Raw genomic sequence first — 21,103 nt, 5'->3', positions numbered from 1 at the left:
CCTCCCATCTCCCAATGTGGCACTGTGTCCTGCCTGGTTTGCTCCCACCTAACACCTCACTCCAACCCCTCTTGCCCTCACCCCTCTCCCCCCCCCCCCCCCCCCCCCTTCTCCCAAGTCCCCTGTCTCCTTTCCTGTTTCAGTTTTTCTATTCTTTTTTCTGCTCTGTCACTTTCAATTCCTCAAGGCCTCTCTGCGCTGAATGGCTAATGGCGCCCTGCTGAGTGGCAGTGAGAGGAAGAAAGAAAATGAAACATACAAAGAGATACAGGGAGAGAGGGGAGAGATAGAGGAGGCGATAGAAGGGCAGAGACACCACTTTTCCCTCCAAATAATTAAGTCTTCTCCTCCACCATACTTCACCAACTCCCAGCAAAGCTCATCTCACAGATCAACCCTGTGTCTTAAATATATAGGCATCCATAACAGGCTCCAACAGAGAAGAGAGGCTGCACTAAGCTTGATGAGAGGCCTTTGTAGAAGGAGTCCAATCACAGCTCCTCCACAAATTTCCCATATAAATCCAGAGGGAAAGCACACAGAAGGAGGGGGAAAAAAGGACAAAAGTTGAGACGCAAATACTGTATATATAATGAAGACGTGGACGACAGATGCACCACTATAAAATCCTGCTACCTGACAGAAGGTCTCATCATGTAAACAAAGGCATCAATAATGCAAGCTCACTGATGGGCGCCGATTTGATCCCCCGATGCTGAAGCAAGTCTCTTGCATAGGATTTCTCCTCTCTTGTTATATCATTTACAGGCTATCGAGGCATCATTAAAGACAAATCAATACTCTGGTTATTTTTTGCTTACTTGGCTGGGACGTGTGCAGCAGTGAAGGGAAAATGCACCCAATAATCCTCTACAAAAAAAAAAAAAAAAAAAATCCCTGTTGTTTTGAGGTTTTATGAGCCGTCTAATTATGTGTTGTGTAACTTGGACGAGCTGTTGTCTGCGCGCCGCATCGACTGCGTTTAAAGAGAGTCAAAAAGCACGCTGTATTGTTTATAAAGTCGGCGAGGTTCAAGTCTTTTTGCCGTTTGCGAAAAGCAACGGAGACAACAGCCTGTCAGTCTCAATAAGCCTTTCAGTTAGCTTCCTGCATCATTTAACAGCCCACACTATATTGTAGCTAGATAGCAACTGAGTGGTAGACGGTAGTAAGCAATAGTCAGAGTTCCAGAGTAATACTTCAAAGTGCTTCACTTTAATATTTTAGACAGCTTAATCAGAATGGGCCAACGTTCAGAGCTGAGCAGCAGCCAGTCCTGTCAGTCTCCCCACCGCCCCGAAAGCTGTCACCCATATCAATCTGAATGATAATTTATATCTTCTGCCGTAATTGTCACACACGGCTTAGCGGGAGGCTGACATTTTCACAGGTGTACATATTAGTAATTTGTGTGGTGTAGCAGTACCGTAGCAACAGCTGTCGATTAATAAAAGTCAATCAGTGGGAGAAAAAAGGGAGAAAAGGCAAATATTTTGATTGTCAAGTAGAAACTGAAAATTCAAATTTTTCCCCTTTTTTAATATATTATGTAGTAAGGTGGATAACTCTGGGTTTGTGCTTGGTGGTAAGGATAAAAAGGAAGATAATCACCTTGGGCTTTCATTGTACTGCGAGGGATCTAATGAAAGGAGAAGATAATGTGGCAGAATGATTAACAATGAAAATAACTGGTGGAAGATAGAAGCAAATAAGAGACCATCTTATAGAGTTACGGTGCTGTTTAAATCAATCACTGTTAAGTAGAGATGCACAGATATCCATACCAATGTTGTTTCTCCTTTCTTGTTTGTCTTGTTTGCTTCCTTGGTATACAAGGGACATTTATAATACAAAAAATAATGTTTAAAGCCTTCTAAAGTCATTAAATTTGCTCAAATTTGTTAAAACAGTCCGACACAGCACACATATCGACCTCTGCCACTCGTGAATGTCATCTTATCCGGAAATAACAGGCAACGAGGAAATTATCAGCTGATTGCACCAAAGCCAGGAGGTTATACTTCAACAGTTTCTGATGACACTGTATTCTACAGCAAGTCAGATTATTCAATATTTGTGTATTATCTTTTTCAGTGTTTCACTTCGCAGACAGCCCCTGAGCACTTGTCTTACAACTCAAAGCAAGTAAAGAACAATGTTATTGATTCAGGAAGTTTGAATGAGTGAATGTGTTTCTAGCTAAGTAGCAGGTGCGGTGCACTTTGTGCTTTGGGTAGAAAAGCTGCTCTGCTGTGCTTGATCTCTGTATGTGAATTTAAATGAATCAAAAATGGGAATTAATTGTATCTCATCATTATGCAGTTGCATTTGAGCACCCAAAATAAAAACATGGCTTTAAAATACATGTTTTATATATATATATATATATGTATCCATCAACTGCAACCATCGTACATGAGCGTCTGTCAGTCATGGATGGAGAAAATTACTGTTGGTCCTGTCCGTCCTCTTCCTCGACAATCACATAAATAAATGGGTTGTCCTAAGTAACCAAAAAGAAAAAGAAAGTCAATAGTTTCTGAAGCAGTTTCTGAAGCATAAAGATAATAAGTATCAGCTGGCACAAGCAGTGACGCTAATGTCAAGTATGATGAGCCAGAAGCAGAATCCTGCCCACCTTGCCCTGACCCCCTCCCACAATAGAAGGTGACATTCTGGCAAACCTTCTATTCCGCAGATCAATCACAAATCCTAAAAGCTGCAGAAAGATTCGTTTTCCACCCAGGAAATCCTCTGAAATGAGATGGTCAACTTTTTTCTTTTTTTTTGATCTGGTCAGCCAGGCAGACAGCAGGCGACAATCTCTAAAAGTGATGTGGAAGTAACGCGAGAGAAGGACTAGAAGGCGAAGATGATGGGGGGTGAGGGGTTGGGGGAGTCCAGAAGTGCCCTTGCGGTGATGGCACGGTGTCAAAGCTCTAGTTCAAAGATCTAGCCAGCAGGCTGGCCCCCGAAGCTCACTGCGGAGGACCGCGTGTACAGTACACGCACAGAGCAACAAACGCATCTCTACACTGCTTTGTGTGTTCGCGTGCACACGAGGCAGAGAGGGCAGAGGGCGGGGGCTTATATTAATCATAAGCTGTCAAGCTCTGGGTCTTGCACTTCAAACGAGATGGCGCAAATCAAAGTGTGTCTCTGGGTCTTGTACGTGTAAATGTGTATGCGTGTGTGTTGCGGCATTGCCTCTGAAGGGAACAAGAAGAGGATCAGTGCCAGATTCGGCCGCCTGCGGTATTTGTGGCTCGGCCACAAGGGCATTAAAAAAACAAACCAAAAGACTCGCACACAAACACACACCGGGGTGAAAATCAGAAACATTCTATCGCCAATATTTGCATACGTTCAGCGTGCTCCTACAGCACACACTGCTTTTTGACTCTCACGCACGTATAATGATGCACAATAGCTTGCTAAGCTGGCTTTGGACTACACTCGTCCCCTCTCTCTCTCTCCCATCCTGTCACACAGAGTCAGCCACCATCACTCAAGTGAACCCAGCATCATAAGAACACAACCCTGCCATCAGTCAATCTGTCAGCTTATGTGTGTGTGCGTATGTGTGTGTGTGAGAGAGAGAGAGGAGGGTCTGAAAGCACAGATGCCCCAGGTCCTGCTTCGTAAGTGGACTTTAGAGTGGTAGGGAGGGAGAGATGCAAAGCTCCGAAACACATCTTGTTCCAAATTCTCTGATAAAAATGGAGTCCTAAATCAAAGAGATAGCACTCTGAAAATGAGATAGAAAAACTGGGGGAAAAGAGGCAGATAATGGGATGAAGTACTGTAATGTAGATGGGTGACGGAGATGAGAGGATGAGAGGAGAAATAGAGGCTGGAGAGTGGCTGGGATTGGACGAGTGGGTCAAAAGCAATAAAGGGAGGGGAAAATAGTGAAAGCTTAAAGCAAGCAAATGCAGGGATGCCGGATGGGACGAGAAATGAGCGCAGGTAAGGAAGGCCAAATGGATGAGGAAAGAAGAGAGGAAAGGAGAGGAGCAGCGGGTACAGTAAGGACTGAGACAATGAGAACGAGGGAGCGAAAGAGAGAAAGCGACTCAATAGAACGGAGAGATAAAAATAGAGGCAGAGTTCCCTTACAGCCCTGATAACTCACGCGCGCGCAAACACTCATTCACACTTTCTCTCGTTCTCGTGGGAGGAGAGAAGGTCAGCAGTCACACTTCGTAGCGTCTCCGCCACAGGGTACCAACATGTGTTTATGATAATTGAAAGAAGACTCAGTCCTAATTACAGCTGAGCGCTCGCCACGCACCGTCAGACGGCGAATCTAGAAACTCCACGCTGACAATCTCACAGGGGGAAAAGCCATGAAAGGAAAATGACGGGTGATGCAGTGGTAATGTTTACCATTACACAAGCACATCGTGTGTTGGCGAGAGTGAAACAACGCTGCGAGCGCCGGCCGTCTCTTTTCCTCCTTTGTACTCGGCTTTCTTTCACAGTCCAACACACAGTTAGATTTTCTGTGCAACAAAGAGTCGTCTTCCAGGCCCAGTTTCACCACGTCAAGTTACATAATTCGCTGAGCATCTCTCGCTTTTGACTTTATTCACCACTGCACGCAATTTTTGCAGCATCAAAAGCAAGTGCTGCAGAATTGGCTCAGTTTTACCATCACTGGCCACAAACACACCGTCCTGTGGGCTCCATTTCTCTAAAACACAAACCACAGACAATGGGGGAAATTAAAAAATAAAAAGAGACCTTGTTCTGCTTTCAGCGTACAGCGGGTTTGAAGTTGTAAATACCAAAAACGAGATTCTTTAATTTTTTTGCTTGGATTGCTGCACTTTCACTCTCTGCGCCTACATGTCAAAGATGCCACAGTCACATTCTCGGAAGGCCTTCAAAGATATTCTAGAGCAGGGGCGGGGAACTCCAGGCCTCAAGGGCCGGTGTCCTGCAGGTTTTAGATGTTTAATCCAACACAGCTTATTTAAATGGCTAAATGACCTCCTCAACATGTCTTGAAGTTCTCCAGAGGCCTGGTAATGAACTAATCATTTGATTCAGGTGTGTTGAGCCAGGGTGATAACCAAAACCTGCAGGACACCGATCCCTGAGGCCTGGAGTTTCCCATCCCTGTTCTAGAAAATGGTACTCAAACAAGATAGTGAAAATGGTTTTAGTACACAAGTAATAAAAAGGCAACATGTCAAAGCAGGGGTGGGCGGTATAAATGGTATATGGTATAAACGATATGAATTTGGCCAACGGTAGAGATTTTGACTATACCGCTCTTCCGCAATAGCGCATGTTGCTGCGCAAAATCATCGCAGCGGCTGCAAGCTAGCATGGAGCTTACACGTGGAGAGGAGGAGGAGGAGGTGCTCATAAAGAACACTGGTGCGACGTTAGTCATATGCACCTGATTTGGGTTTAAGCATTCAGATGTTAAGCAGAAAATATCATCTGCAAATTATGCCGGGCGACAGTAATAGCGAAGAGACGAAGCACGTTTTGAATATGAGGAACGCGCCTTCCACAAACGCCCAGTCAGTCAAGTGGAAAGAAAAAAGGTGGCCCTACACACTAGCAGACTCATCTTTTCCAAAGGCACATTTTGCACTTTATCTTCAACAACTTCATTTTTTCATTCAAAAATGTTTACAGACTTATCTTCATTTTTATTTGCTATTTAAGAATTTTGTGTTACATTGTTTGGAAAAAGATCTGTTACATCTTAAAAATTATTTGAAAAGTTTTGCACAATAAATGTTATTAAAATGGCATTCTATACTGTTCAGTCATTTTGACATCTATATATATATATATGTACAGAAGAAAAGAATATATCACAATATATATCGTTACCGCACATGCTTCAAATTATACCGCAATATGGATTTTAGGGCATATTGCCCAGCCCTACGTCAAAGCACTTCCTCTTACATATCCATATAACCTGTCTCAAGATTACAGAAGCATATATAACCAGGTCATGGGTACACATCCCCAGCCCAGGAGCACCCATTTAATCTCAACACAGTATAGCAAAACACTCACTGCAAGCACAAAAGTTCAGCTACTTAAAGAAAAAAACAACAACAACAGATTTTGTCCCCAACCCTGAGAAGAGACCTCACAGAGGTGTGCTGACCTTTCATAGTGGAATCACTATGAAAGCCTTAAAAGGATACTCCTGTAATATGTTGCAGCCTCATAACGTGGCAGGACTCACAAAAGGCACACTGAACAAAAGCTGTCAGAATAAATGCATATTAGGCTAATGGATTAAACTAAGAAAAAAAAAGCACCTCCATTTACTATAATGCTACTAACAGTCTGTCTCCATATGATAATCTATCTCTGGATATCCCCATATTTTTCATGCTTCCTGTCAATGTAAGGCAGGCTTGCAAAATATGAAGTCTTTGTTTAATGTAAGAAGACCCAATGACATTACCTTGAATGGCATTAAAGGAGCCACAGAAGACGCAAGAAGAATTCTAAACATGCAGACTTGGTTTTGCAACTCCTCATTTACCTTATGGGTCTGGACAAGTCAGTAAAACCCAAGTCAATGATGGAGCCTTCACCGGTCTAGGCACTGAGGAACAGAAGCAATTGTGCAACTGCAAAGTAATAAAATTTAATAATTTAACAGGCACACAGCAAAACTATCAAAAACGCTTATTCATGAAGATGTTAAAAACCCATAGGAGTATGCGAAAAATAAAAACTTAAAGGAGGAAAAAAATAAATACAACAACAGACTGGGAGGCTTGCTTTCCATTTTAATCAACTGCTAATGACATGCAGCAGTATCGTCCCGTAAAGCCAACAGAGGTTAAAAAATGGCCGCCAGTAGTTCTTTTAAAATTTAACTGCTGTATCATGGCATCCTGTCTTTGCTTTGTCCCTAACAAAGTACTGTTAAAAAGGAAATATCAGAAGGCTGGATATGCTCTGTCACGCTAGCTTCACTTACAAGAAACACGCTAATGATCCAGTTATGTTACGACCATCTGAGGAATGTCGCCAAGATATGCTCAGTAATGATTTTTGATGGCACAAACTATCACTCATCCTTTTATTTCCCTCGCTGCTGGATTATTGTGATGGTCTCTAAACCAGTATAAATCAAAAATCAATTATTAGACTCCAAACCAAGAACAATAAACACAATGCCAATTTCAATCACGCTTCATTGGCTGTCTTATTGTTATAGGATTATCTTAAAGGTTTTACTTTAAAGATTTTCATGGACTGATCATAGGATATAAAGTCAAACACTTTCAGAAGAGCGACTACTTGGCTGCTGTTCCATACAGTAGACGCAGTATTTGGCTCCAGTTTGTGGTAAAGTTTACTTATTCAAGGAGTATACACACACACACTCACACACACACACACACACAAACACAAACAACTACTCTGATTTAGCAGGATCTACAAATTACTGGAGATGTCTGTTATTATTAATAGGTCTGTAATTCTTTAAAATAAATATAATCAGTATTTACTACTGTAAATAATTATGTATGTATTTTTTTTCAATGTATTAGTATTGTTATGCACTAGTTTGGCAAATATTTTCTGTTGTACATTTATCAAAATTATATCTTTTGACATTTTAATTAATTTTTTTTGAAAAATGACTAATCAGTTACAAGTTGCTAATTTGTAATTAGTAACTAATCAGGAAAATCCATGCTGGCACGGTTTTGGTAATCATGATTAGTTATTTCTCAGTTTTTGCATGTTGTTGGTAGTCCAGGAAAAGAAGAAGAATGGGCTCTACTCTCAGAGGTGACGGAGGCAGAAATCTAGAACAAATAGAAAACACAGAATTTACCAAATCTGTCAAAGCCCCCAAAGCACCCGAGTATGTGCACATGTTTCATACACTGCATTAAGATAAAACTGACACAAATGCACCACCACAGCCCACGAGCTACGTTTAAATTCTTCCTCTGTTTTTAATGGCATATCCACCTACACACCCAACCACAAAACACCTTATTGATTACAGGAAAATTACATGAACCATTTGTCTGACCAACAGCAACTGTTTGTAGTTCTATATAGTTCTACGAATAGGGTTTGTATATTGTAAGAATTACTGCAAGAATTTTTTAAAGAACTGTGTCTTTCACTTTTTTCATCTCTGTCAATTTAGTTTAGTTTTGTACCGCTTGAAGAAAGGGCTGCCCAAAACAACACATCATCATCACTATAAGAACATGAATGAAGTGCAATAAATAAAAAAAACTAATTTTAGCTACGCACAGCTTGGGTTCGATCTAACAAACAAACAAGTAAGACTGCCCTCTCTATGAAAAGACGTGATTTGCCAAACCTTACCCATCACATCATCAAAAGCACTGAAAACAAAGCCAAGAAGATTTGCACAAGCCTTCACAGACTGCCTGAGCTACAATATGCTGAAAGGTTAAAATGGAATTTTCACCCAATGATGCCAAAAAAAAATATTGTGCACCACAGCTACATCCATATTGCTGAAGGTACACTTTTACTGCAAACTAGCATTTCTACTGCTTGTTAGAGAAATAAAATAAATAAAACAAAAAAGTAGAATTAGAAATATAAATATAAATACTCACTTGGTACTAGAAGTCTCCAAGAGCAAGAAATGGCACGTGTGGCTAGGTTTTTGGGCTTTTTTGCAATTGCTTTGTTCAGTGTGGGTCCATTAAAGGGCAAATGATTTTCAGTTCTGAATGATTTATGTTCAATAAAGCTACTTTGAAAGTGATTGCTAACCATAAATCATTACATATTCTACTAATTTCATCACAAGCAGCCCTGCTGCGCACATCCTCCACACCGGCAAACCCACAGAGCACACGGGCACAATCGAATCATTAAACGCAGTAGCTTAAACTTGACCTCAAACCTCAGTTCTACAAGAGCCCCATGAATGGGACCTCCACGCAACCGTGCAGCTTAAGTGGGAATAAGCACCCAAGTGTGTTCAGGGCTGTCAAACAGTGGCACTTTCAGCCAGTAATAGGCCCGTTATTAGGTGGGAGTGAAGAAACCGCAGAGTCAACAGAGGATAAAACAGAGCGACCGATCAGGGTAAATAAGTGGCGGAAGAACCAAATCGGCAACTGGGGCATCATAACACATCAGAGATTCCTTCCCCCCCTCTCTCCTTCCTTCATTCCCTTTGCTCCATTGGCATGCTCTCCCCTCCTCTTCCAGCAACACCCGCCCACTCCTCCCTTCCCTTCTTCCATATCGCTCTCTCCCCCACTCAGCCTTTGAAGATGCTTTGTTTTCAGAGTTGCCTCTAATCTTCAAATAGGGTGATCTAATAATGGCTGTAAGAGTGTGTGTGTGTATGCGAGCAAGTTTGGATGCACTGAGCAGTGCGAGTGTGCATTAATACCTTCTGCACATGTATGCAAAATGCACACACATGGGTAAATGTGCATGTGCGTGTCTGAGCATAGCCAATGATGGAATCGTGCATGTTGATGCTCCCCAACGCAGTGCCCTCGGTGCTGTTTAGATGTCACGCTGGGCCTGTGTCTGTCTGAGATGGGTGGTGGGGGAGACAACCCTGTGTGTGCCTGTGTGTAAGTGTGTGTCACAGCATGATGGCTGGTACAGTCAACACACACAGACAGTTGGATACCAGCAGTCTCTGGAGGCAAAGAAGGGCACGAAAAAAAAAAGACAGAGAGAGCAAATGTAGAACAAAGACTTGAATGTAAAAGTAAATACAGAGTTGATGTTTTAAACTCTCTTCCTGTGAACCGAACAAACCAGGGGAATCGAGATGGAAGATGTGGTTTTCTTTTCTTCTCCAGGACAAAATTCAAGCTCTGCATCTGACAGCAATCCTAGAATGCGCCACTTTCTGACCTCCATGTATGATACTTTCAAGCATGAATATTATGTGCATAATACCCAGAGAGACTGAAAAAAGTCAATTTACAAACTCTCTTGTCTATTCGCCCTTCTTACATCCAAACAAATGTATCCATTAGAGTGAAAAGATTGCCTTTTAGGAAGGGGGGAGACCTTGACAACGAGCTAGAACGAATACATATATAGCTGCATCCAACATCCTTTGGAGCAGTTGCAGAGGCAGCAGCAGCAGCCAAAGCCCATTTGGATAGTAAGAGAAAAAAAAACTCTCGTAAGGCAAAGACCTAATTGAATTGCTTCTGATGGAAAGAGAAGCTCAATACCCTTTTACAGGTTTGAGTAAAGATGGAGGGACGAGTGGAAGGGCATAAAAGTGGAGAGATGGAGAGAAAGCGAGAGGCGATCAGCGTGGCGGGGGGGGGGGGGGGGGGGATGACAGGGAGGAGAATAATCAAGATGGACAGACAAGGAGGGAGGGAAGGAGGAGGGAGGGAGGAGGGATGGGAAACAAAGAGAGGATGACAAAAATAGAGGGGGGTGTGGTAATGATGGAGATAGGTGGAGGCAAGGCAGAGACAGTGTCATGGTCCTGGGTCGTGTGACCCAGTGTGTTATGTTTAGCCTATTTTGATGTTTATTGTTTGTTTAGGTTCTTTAAGGTAGTCCAGCCATTTGTATTTATTTCCCTTGCATTAAGTCTCCCTTGCCCTTCGTGTGTTTATGTCTGTGTGTCTTGTACTGTCAAGTTCTTGCTGTCAGTTATGTCATCTCCCCTGTTCTAAGTTTCCCTGGGTCATGAGTCCTGTCTGCGTGGTTGTGTTTAGTTCTTGTTATGTCTAATTTCCATGTTTCCTGTTTTACTTTGTAAGTCTGTATTCATTGTCAGTGTATTCAGTTGCACCCTCCTGTCCTGTCGTTAGGTTCATGTGTGTCAGCTGTGATCCCATGTGTGGCCACTTCCCCTGATCATCCCTCATGTGTATTTAGTCTCTGTGTTTCATGTAGTCTGCGTCGCGTCGTCTGTGTTTCCACCCTCTATGTTTCCATGCCCGGTCTATTGTATTCTTAGTCATAGCTTTACCTTAGTTATTCCCAGTTTAAGTTTCCGTTAGCCACGCTATCCCTGCTGTATTTGTATACCTTGTCATCAGCCACAATAAAGGCTCGCTTTTGTTTAAAGTTCACTCCCGCCTGCTCACCTGTGTTCGCACCTGGGTCCACCATACACACCACCGCACGGTCTGTCACAGCGGACCGTGACAGACAGGGGGAAAAGAAATAATAGGAGGGACGGAAAACTGAGAGAAGTCCTGGTTAATAGTTTGGATTCTCACATCAGCTCATCCCTTTCTTGTTGCCTTTAAAGGAGGAAACAAGCTCGCTCTTGGCAACACAGTATGAGTAACTGATCGGGCACCAATGTGCCTGACTAACTGACAGTCTCTCAATAACAGCACTGGCCTTGGTTCCTTGAACACATCACAGACAACCTACACTCCCTCTGGCATGCAGTCCCACACAAACACACGAGGCTCCTTCAATAACAAACAAAACAAAAACAAAGCAATAAACCAGGACCCTGTATGTACACAACATCAGGCTTCCACACATGCACACACCACACTCTCGCCTGCGGCATTAAGGCCATCCTGCCACATCTAATAAACTCTGAGGATGGATTCAGTGGGACACGGCATGGTGTCCACTTTGCTCTGCTTAGACAGCATCTGTCTTAAGCCTAATTTTCAACGCGTCTGTTGTGTGGCTCAGGAAGTACAATCTGCGACTTCTTACGGCCCTTTCAATTTGTTGCAATTAAGCTCTATTGATTTCCATTTTGACTTTAACGAGCCAGCGTCACTCTGTCGCACATTTAAAGCCTCGCACGGAAAGATTCTTTCATTTTATTAGCAGCTCTCTCGGGTCACCGGTGTGAACACAAGAATGAAGTGGGGGGAGGTGCTGGGGTGGAGTGCGGGTATCGGCGTCTCTCACCAGAATCCTGTCCTCTGACTTGCCGCTCCTCATGTCCTGCTTGACGGCTCGCACAAACTTAATGGCTTGTTTGTCCAGCACCTTTCTGATGCTCTCTGGAAAGAAGGCAGAGAGGGAAAGACAAGGATAAAAAAAAGGAGCACTGATTACATAATGTAAACACATTACAGAAAAAAGGTTACAGTCCTGAGATGCTCTGAGAAATGCTTTGAAAGGCTTTCAAGAGGGTAAATCGGTAAATTAGAACATAAAGCATGATGAAAAATGGAAAGAAAAAAACGGAATAAGAATGAGATGCACCAGTTTTCTTTCCAAATACTGATTCTGAGTATCCATTCAATATAAGGGCTCTTGTTCTTCACTGTCTGAAATGCACTGATCGGGCCACTCCTGCATATCAAAGTAACATGAGGGTGACAAAAGTCAGTAGAGGGCTTCAGCTGTTAAAATGCTGTCTAAAGGTTTAGAGTGAATACTAACTTCTAGTAACTGATAAATAAAACAATACTGTGCACAAGAGGCTGCTGTCATACCCAGCCCAGAAGGGAAGTGGAATCACTAAACTGCAGTGACTCAAAGGCAACTTTTAATGTGAATTGTGATAATACAGCACCTCCTTAATACAGCGCATCAGACTGAGGAACATCTTTGGAAGAAAATAAATATAGACTAAAGTATATAATCAACCAGCAGTTATTTAAGTTGCTTTAGTCTGCGAGCCACTTTGCAACCCGCCACAAGCCCAACTCCTTTTTTTGTGCTGTATGTGTCTTGATCAGCGTCAATCAATTACTCAATCTCTTCTATGCAGAGGTGTTGCCGCTGTTGTTCCCGCCTCCTACTTTTCTTAGGCACATGGAAAAGCAGCGAGGTCCCAAACTACAGTCATGCCACACTATACATATATAAATTACTGCAGATGGCAATAATCTTCTTTTGACTACAGAGGTCTTGGCTGGAATGTGATTAAATCATGCTCCATGCTAAACCCGCTTAATAAAGTTCAGTATCAGTGCTGATGCCAATTCAGCACATTAAAGCTTGATCCCTAATTAACCCTTCGATGTCCAAGCACCCCAGCTATCAGGTGGTGGGGGGTTAAAACCTTTTTCATGTGTTGGTTAAAGTATTTAGGTTTCTCTTCTTTGCCAAGTCTTGAAATAAAAAGTTTCAGAATCTAAAAACCAGCTGAAATATGTGGTCATCATCAGCAGATAATGCCTCATTTGCCTCGTGTTAAGATTGAAGTCTTGTTTTTATGCAAATAAGTAAAAGAGGCTGATGAAGATCACGTGAGAGCTAAAACACTTCAAGTAATTTTGTCCAACAACTAAAAGTAAAGTGCATAGTAGTTGTGCATTTATGAAGAGGGTAAACTGGATATTTTTCAGCAACTGATGAGACAAACAAGCAGTCTTTACATGACACCTTGTTTGGGTTTTTCTTGTCATCATTTTGATGTATGGTGATGAACATGACAGACTTTGGATTTAGGACACCAACAGGTGACATATTTTTGGAAATAGTCCCAGTGCTTCTTCTGTCTCAGAGCTTTTTAAAAGCTCTAAAGATGTAGTTATCAATCAAAAAATATGTTCACATCCCAGCTAAATCCCCACGACCATCACGTCTTGTGTCTGAGGTGGATTATTCCTTAAAAGACAGCCGCACAGGGGCGAACAGTCACAGAGAAAAGAAGACAGCTTCAAAGACGCCAACATGAGGACAGGCAGACACATATGCAACTCCTAGCTGAAGAGGACTCATAACTGGACTATTTTTAGCCTCAGAGAAGAAAAAAGCAGCCCGGCTCTTCTCAACGGAACCAAACACACAATTCAGAGCTGCGGTCTTTAGGGACTTCTACCCCACCATGCCAGGCAGGCGACCCTGTGAAGCTCACTGAACCGCACCAGAGGCCTCTGCCAATTACATCCCCCCCCCCCCCCCCCCCCCCCCCCAAACAACAACCAACATCAAAATAACATCAGCCTATAGCCTCAGTGTGGAACCACGCACATATGCCTACAAGCTGTGATATGTTCACAGCACACATCTCAAATGGGGCCATCCGTGCTAAATATGCACTCATGGAGCCCAGCAGATGGAGATACAGCGAGTCATGCTGTGTCACGACGCTCCACTCACAGTCTCCCAACTTTCCCACTGTATCAACCACACACACGCACACACAATTCTCACAGTCCCCATCCGGCAACAACCATGAAGTTGGCTCTCACGCTTGACTGAGCAGCGGCAGATGCCAGCAGGATGAGACAGGGATGGGATTGAGAGGGGGGGCACACTCAGGTAGATCGAAAGAAGGATCAGCTGAAGACAACCAGAGAGTTATTGACATTAAGCTGGGTAAGACCCAATCGCTTAAACCTTTTAACGCACTATCCAGAACCCCCCAAGGCCTGCCGGTGTGACCTCAGCATCTGTTCCCTAAAAAAGGGGCAAGGTGCGGTGGAGATGAAAAACCAGCATGGGTCAGTCCCCCTTTCCACCGTCAGTTCCCTCTAATACACCCTGCCTTTTCTGGCAGTTTGATGGATGTGCTCACTCACCTTCCCCAAGCCTCAGGAACCCCATCTCCCCCACCCCTCCCCATCTGGTCCTCCACTAGCAGGTGTGTTAATGGCCTAATACCGCCTGCCTCTTACAACCAGGCCACACAGAAGGTGCTTGACCAGGTTGAGCTGGTAAACAGCGGGACTTAACTCCATCAGGATAATTAGCGGTGAGAGACACCCTTCATCAACACTCTACCATCCAAACATGGTGTGTTCGTGTGTCCTGTGCTGTCCGATCTCTTCAGCGGGAGACACAGGCTCAGGCTTCCAGCTGTACGAAAAGCGCTTGCAGTCACACAATAACTCCCACGCACACACGTGCAGCGAGAAAAGAAAGCCATTAAAAAAAAAAAACTCCTAATGAATGCACAACAAAGCCATGACGCGCTCACACGCACCGCAGCACTTGAAAATAACTCTGACAGCACTACTGGACCCGTGCGCACGATAAATTTCACCGCGGATCTTTATAACAAATCAATCCCAAAGTGAAGACTCCTGCACTGAGATCGCTAGGATTACAGTCCTCACAAGCCCGAACAGCCATTAACTGTGGTTTTGCCTTGGGGAGGCATATCCTGCGTTTCCCTGCGGTGATAACTCCTTTCAAATCAAACGCAGTGGAAAGAGGTTGTTTAAAGAGCAGCTGAGTAAAAGAAAACTACCCGTACGCGTCCCGAGAGCTGCTCTCATCCATCCTCTCGCGTTCTCGGGAGTGCTCGAAGCGGTGTTAAAAACACACTTTTCCCCGAAAAAGTCATCCCGGGTCGGGAGCTCACCTGTGATTTCCCTGTTGACGTTGGCAAAGCCCGCCGCTGTAGTCTCCTTTGAGGCCATGGTGCGCTCCTCCCGCCTGTCCGGCCCCCTTCTCCTTCCTCTCCTCTCTCAGATGTCTCTTTAGGCAATCGCTGTCCACTTCTTCCCCCCTTCTTCTTCTTTTTCTTCTTTCAGCGCCTGCAGGTGCTCCAGGCGCAGCAACAGTCCGCACAGTGTGGTGAGAAGCGATGCCGCGGTGCGCAGTGGCAAACCCGAGGAGCGCCTCCGACTTCAGCACTCAGACAAGAGAGAGAGAGAGAGAGAGAGAAAGGGGGGAGAGAGAGAGGTTTGAGATACTCTTCATCATCTTTAGGTCACCATCATTTGTTTGAAATAGCAGATGTACCATAAAAAATAGACAAAGGAAAGAGTCCTATTGTTAAATTGCAGAGATTCTAGGCTTCCAGGCGTCCTAATAATTTACATGTTTTAAACTGTAATAACTACACTTTTCATATATTTTTAATTGATTGATTCTTACATTCAAAGGTAATCACTTGCTGATAAATCATGATTTTGGCTAAAAACAATAACAATAGAACACTTTCTAGTCAAATCTTCAAATGTCTTTGCTGGGAAACAAAGTGAGACGGTTTTACCTTGTTTTAAGCGACAGAATCTTTGATGTGCTGTTTAGACAAAATTACTATAACAGGAATTTAGATTTGATCATTTGATTGGAAAGAAATACCATATAGAAAACTAAGTGTGGAAACAATCAGGGTGGATTTTCAGGCTTAAATACAACCCTGAGCTCGCATGAAAAGTGGCACTGTACAGGAGTTCCTATATGTTTTGGCAAAACAAGTATGCACTGCTATGTACTCTATACATAAGGAGGAGTCCTAATAGTGAAAGAAAAAACCTGTTTTAGCATCAAATCATGCATAAAATATCTAAAGCTAAAGTGTTCATTGTGCAGAATCATATGTATTATAATAATGGGTCAGGTATGGATTCGTGAATTGTATAAACCTTATCTGTTAAATATTGTAGCATGAAATTATTTTAATTATAGTACTGGTTATTTATATACAGTGTAATATATAAGTAAATATAAAAATCTTCAGAAGAATACATAAGAAAGTAGCCTAATACAGTCAAAGTACATTTAAAATTGACTTCAGTAAAGTACTTAAATAAATGTTAGCATACATTTAACCACCGTTTCTAGCTATATGCTCTTGTAATAGCCAATGACTGTAGAAAACAGTCTACAGTAATTGGTAATAGCATATATTAGCAACTGCAAGCTACTGTGAAATTAACTAGTCCATTGGCAGTTGAGGGAGGAGGGAGCTTTGTTTTCATTCTACTAAAAACTAAAAACTTTTTTTTTTAACATATATCAAAAATATTTTCAAAGCTGAACTTTTTCAAAACGTTTCCGGCCATAATTTTCATCAGCGTCTTAGCATGCTCACCAAATTAACTAGCTAGCCTTAGCTACAAATAATAATTCAGAACTTTTCCTAGCCACTACTTTGGCCTAATAATTTACATGTTTTACACTGCAATAACTACAGTGTTTCATATATTTTTGATCTGCCGATTATTAATTCATGCAAACGGTAATCACTTGTTAATGAATCATGATTTTGTTTTCATATAAGCCTATAAATACTAGCCTATACAATAGTTTCCAAAAAGCTCCTTAGCATGTTCATCAAATTAACTAGCTAGCTTTAGCTATAAATAATAATAAAATAATTTTATATATATATATATACATATATTTCTGAACATCCTTGCTAGCTGCTGTTGCTAATACTCTAAGTACATTATATTCACATTTAGCTACAATAAAACAACCTCTTTTTTTTTTTTCCTTAATGAGGTTCCTAAGTTGCCTGCTAGTTACACCATTTGTATGAACTGAATTAAGAGCTGGTGGTATGTTGAGCTGCATCAGTAGTTAATGTTAGGTGGATAATTTAGTTACACACAGCTCTATAGAGGAAAAGTCTGGAGCATCTGTGTCCGACCTTAATGCAAGTTTAACTCACAGTGCTTTTCAAGAGTGCCAGGATCTTTGGTTGGCTGCTTCATGTGGTCCTTAGCTACTTACAAGTAGCCTAGCTAATTTAATTTCTCTGGCAGTTTGAAAGCCCACTGGTTAGGTGAGGCAAACTCTACTATTGTTATGAAAAGTGATATTTGAAAAAAACTTTCATATAGTCGCTATGAAAATACAAATTAGAAAACTTTTCAATATGGATTTGAATATTTTGATAGTATATTTACATTACGTATTTATATGCTGCTCCCTGTTTAATACCCTCAATTTGTATTGTATGTATTTTTGATTCCAATAAACATCTATTTAATTTAAAAAAAACTGATTAAAACTATACATCCCTTTTAAGAAATAAAGCATTAAGATGAAAGTCAGATAAGAAAAACCTTTGTTTCTCTCAGAAGCAATAGCACTGTAAATTATAAACTAAACGAGTTTGAAATGAGATAAGAAATGAAAAAGTAAGAAACACATTCCGTAATCAAACTTGTTTAAATGTGATCACTGAATGGAAGTCACAACATCTGCTCTAGTAGATGATCCTGCTCATGAGGACCCTGAATCCTCCTGCAGGATTTAAGGCTTCCATGTGTCAAACCATTCATATGGGCTCTTGTATTCCCCTGTGTCCGACAGTAAGTAATTATTTATTTGAAGAATTTTTAAACTATAGCTCTTCTCAGAAAAGAAACGGTTTTGTGATGTCATGAGCAGAAAGCTGATATGATGCGTCTGATAAATGTGTCTTCGTGGCAATATGTCTGTAACAACGTGAGGACATCGGGGGGAATAGAGCCATATATCAAACAGTTTCATTCAGTGGCTTTCTCCTCAGAGCTGTGAGACCACCGCTCACAGCTGTGATAGGATTTGGGAAGGAGGATTGTGAGGCCAGGTTGCAGCTCAAGCTGTAAGTAACAATGACATATGATTCACCCTCTCATCTGAACGGCTGCTATTTGTCAATGTCATCGCTTATGCAACGCAGTTAGGCTGCTTTTTTCTTAGATGCAGCCTAAATTAGACACAAATTTTGAGCTCGTTGTCTCTTTTTAATATAACAAATGTGTTTCATAAAGATACAAATTAGTGGGATGTGGAGGGTGCAGCTGTCGCCGAATTTCCTAAAATTGGCCCTCCAGGGACATAAAACAAAAGTGCGCAGTCTGGTTTATGCATACATGCTTTGGTGTATATTCAGGGCTGTGTATGAGAGACCTTTGTGTCTGCATCTCATGGATACTCTTCTCTGATGAAAGAAGACCCAATGGGGGGGCATTATGCTGGAGAGAGAGAAATAGAGGGAGAGAGGGAATTGGTGGGGGCGTTAAAGGAGAAAGGTGGCGTGTGTAGGGCTTGAATAAGAGGTTTAAAATCTGGGGGCTGTAGCTGTCTCCAGGTTTCATTGGGTTAAAAACTTCAGCACTGTTCAAAGATGCACTTGAAAGGGCGATCCATTATTTATTCATCAATGCAGCATCTCGTGGATAGAAGTCGAGATGCTCAATATGCTCTCAATTACTTGTCTGTCGAGGTACGGTGTGTACGTGAATCTGCTGACATAAAACAATGCTGGAATAAAAAAAAGGTTTTACAAAGGTGCAGCAGAGTATTTCAAGCAGACAAGTGTCGTGAGGGGGAAAAAAGACACCCATTCAGTGACATCTGTTTATATGCAGACATTTGGTTGTCATTTGGCAGAGAATAACAACAGAATACAGCACAACATCTGTGCTGAGAAAAAGTGAGACACATCACAGCAGCAGTTGGAGGAATAGCGAGGCGAGGAGGAAAGTGTGTAACACACTGGAAACCGCATCCACTCTAATAGTGACTAGATGTAAAGTGTAGTCCCTGCTGTCTTTGCTCATGTTAGTGATGAGTCAAAATGATGCTTTAAAGCAGGGTTTCCATCCATTCCCAATCTCCACCTCGGGCTGAGTTGTCCTCAGCGTGTAGTATTCCCTGTTAGAGCTCTGAGGTTGTGCAGCAGAGCTGTGATACACTGCCCTCATCTGGTTGGATGCAGTAAACATCCAGCCCTAGCCCACCCCTCCACCCCCTCCCCACCCAATGAATGGGAATTTCCATTTCATGTTAGCAGAGGGCAAACTGCTGTGTCACGTACTGGCATATTCTACCACTGCAAGGCCATGTCATAAACTTTACACTTATATTATATCACAGCGGAGGAAGGATCGAACAGATCCTTAACTGAAAGGGTCACATAACAGCAGCATGTCATAGGATTCTGCAGCGAGGCCAGATGAGAAATTTTGCTGGAGGTGAACAAAAAGGAATTCTAAAGTCACAGCAAAGCATGGGAGTATCACCGTTCTCTGCATTGTGCTTCCAAATGAAACAGAATATGTGGGTCAGTTATGGTTAGGAGAGGGATCTCAATCAAATCCTTTAAATCTCACTTAAAGACACACACACGTACACAAAAACAAACGCTTCGCTTATCTGTGGTTTGAGATCAGGGCTTGAAGGACAAAGGATAAATAAATAAATTACACCCGATACTCGTTTTTGAAATTTGAATATACTCAAACGTAAAGAGCCAAATATGTACCTCTGACCCAGGACATTTCACTATCAGCCGACCCTAATCCATAGTTCACTGTATACATTTTAGCATGTGACGTCGAGTTCAGTATCACTGTGACCCTTACAGAAAGAGCAAACAGACAAGAATGATGGTGTTAAACACACAGAAGACAAAGATAATCTGTCACTTTCAAAATATTCTAACACTTCTTCATTTATCTGTCAGTAATATCCCAGCCTATCGGGATCTTATCTTGGGTCGCATAATACAAACCCTTTTCTAAACATGTTCTAAACATCTGTAACATGTAAATAAAAACAGAGTGCAATGATTTGCAAATCTCATAAACCCGTTCCTCACAATGGAACACATAAAACGTATCAAAAGTAAATTGAGGAAATGTAACTTTTTCAGAAAAATATTAGCTCGTTTTGAATGAACAACACATCTCTGAAAAGTTGGGACAGGGCCTGGTTTACACTGCGGAGCATCTCCTGTTTTTTCTTAAACATCTGGGAACTGAGGAGACCACTTTCTGGATTTTTGGGAGAGGAATGTTTGTCTGATATAAGATTCTAGCTACTCAACAGTCCTGGGCCTTATTGGTTGTATATATATATTTTTTATTTTAAATGATTAATTTATTTGTTTGCTTTATGATGGGCCAAATGTATTCAGTAGGTGAAATGTATGGACTGCAAGTGGGTCAGTTCAGCACCCAGCCTCTTCCACTTTGTAGCTGCAGTATGCAGATTGGCATCGTCTTGCTGAAATATGCAAGACCTTGCTTGAAAATGCCATTATCTGAGAGCATATGTTGCTCTCTTTGAGTATTGATGATGGCTTTCCAGATGTGCAAGCTGCCAGTTCCATATGTACTAAGGTACTGCCAGACCATCAAAGATGCAGGCTTTTAAACTGAGCCCTGATAACAAGCTGGATGGTCCCACTGTGAATGATGTGCAGTCCATGTTTTCCAAAAGGAATTTCATATTTTGATTTGTCGGACAACACAGAAGTTTTCCACTTTGCCATCTAGTAGGCTACTGATTCTGAGCCGTGTCCCTTGCACACAGAGATTTCTCTGCACGCATTATACCCTAGATCAGGGGTGCCCAATCCCGGTCCTCGAGAGCTACCGTCCTGCAGCTTTTAGATGCATCCTTGTTCCCACACACCTGAATCAAATGAATGGCTTGTTATCAGGCCTTTGCCAAACATGATGGCATGCTGAAGAGATCAAACCATTTGATTCAGCTGTGT

At 42.1% G+C, this 21,103-nt stretch overlaps 1 protein-coding gene across 6 annotated transcripts in view; it reads right to left on the bottom strand.

The window, feature by feature from the left end:
• Positions 1-17,611, bottom strand: part of carmil3 (capping protein regulator and myosin 1 linker 3) — a 105,794-nt gene extending 88,183 nt beyond the window's left edge. For 4 of the 6 annotated variants that reach the window (XM_026148431.1, XM_026148436.1, XM_026148437.1 and 1 more), the window contains exons 1-2: positions 15,236-16,295; positions 11,881-11,975 (exon numbers count right to left, since the gene is read on the bottom strand). In XM_026148431.1, the coding sequence (XP_026004216.1) occupies positions 11,881-11,975; positions 15,236-15,293 (153 nt within the window). In that variant the 5' untranslated portion in view covers positions 15,294-16,295. Of the gene's footprint in view, positions 1-11,880; positions 11,976-15,121; positions 15,185-15,235; positions 16,296-17,278 lie in introns of those variants that run through there. The other 2 variants (XM_026148432.1, XM_026148435.1) reach the window with 2 other exon arrangements.
• Between the last annotated feature and the right edge of the window lie 3,492 nt (positions 17,612-21,103).

This window comes from Astatotilapia calliptera, chromosome 18, assembly GCF_900246225.1.
Source record: "Astatotilapia calliptera chromosome 18, fAstCal1.2, whole genome shotgun sequence".
NCBI classification, from domain to species: domain Eukaryota; kingdom Metazoa; phylum Chordata; class Actinopteri; order Cichliformes; family Cichlidae; genus Astatotilapia; species Astatotilapia calliptera.
Note: the sequence above shows the minus strand (reverse complement) of the source record. Positions and strands in the feature narration are given on the sequence as shown.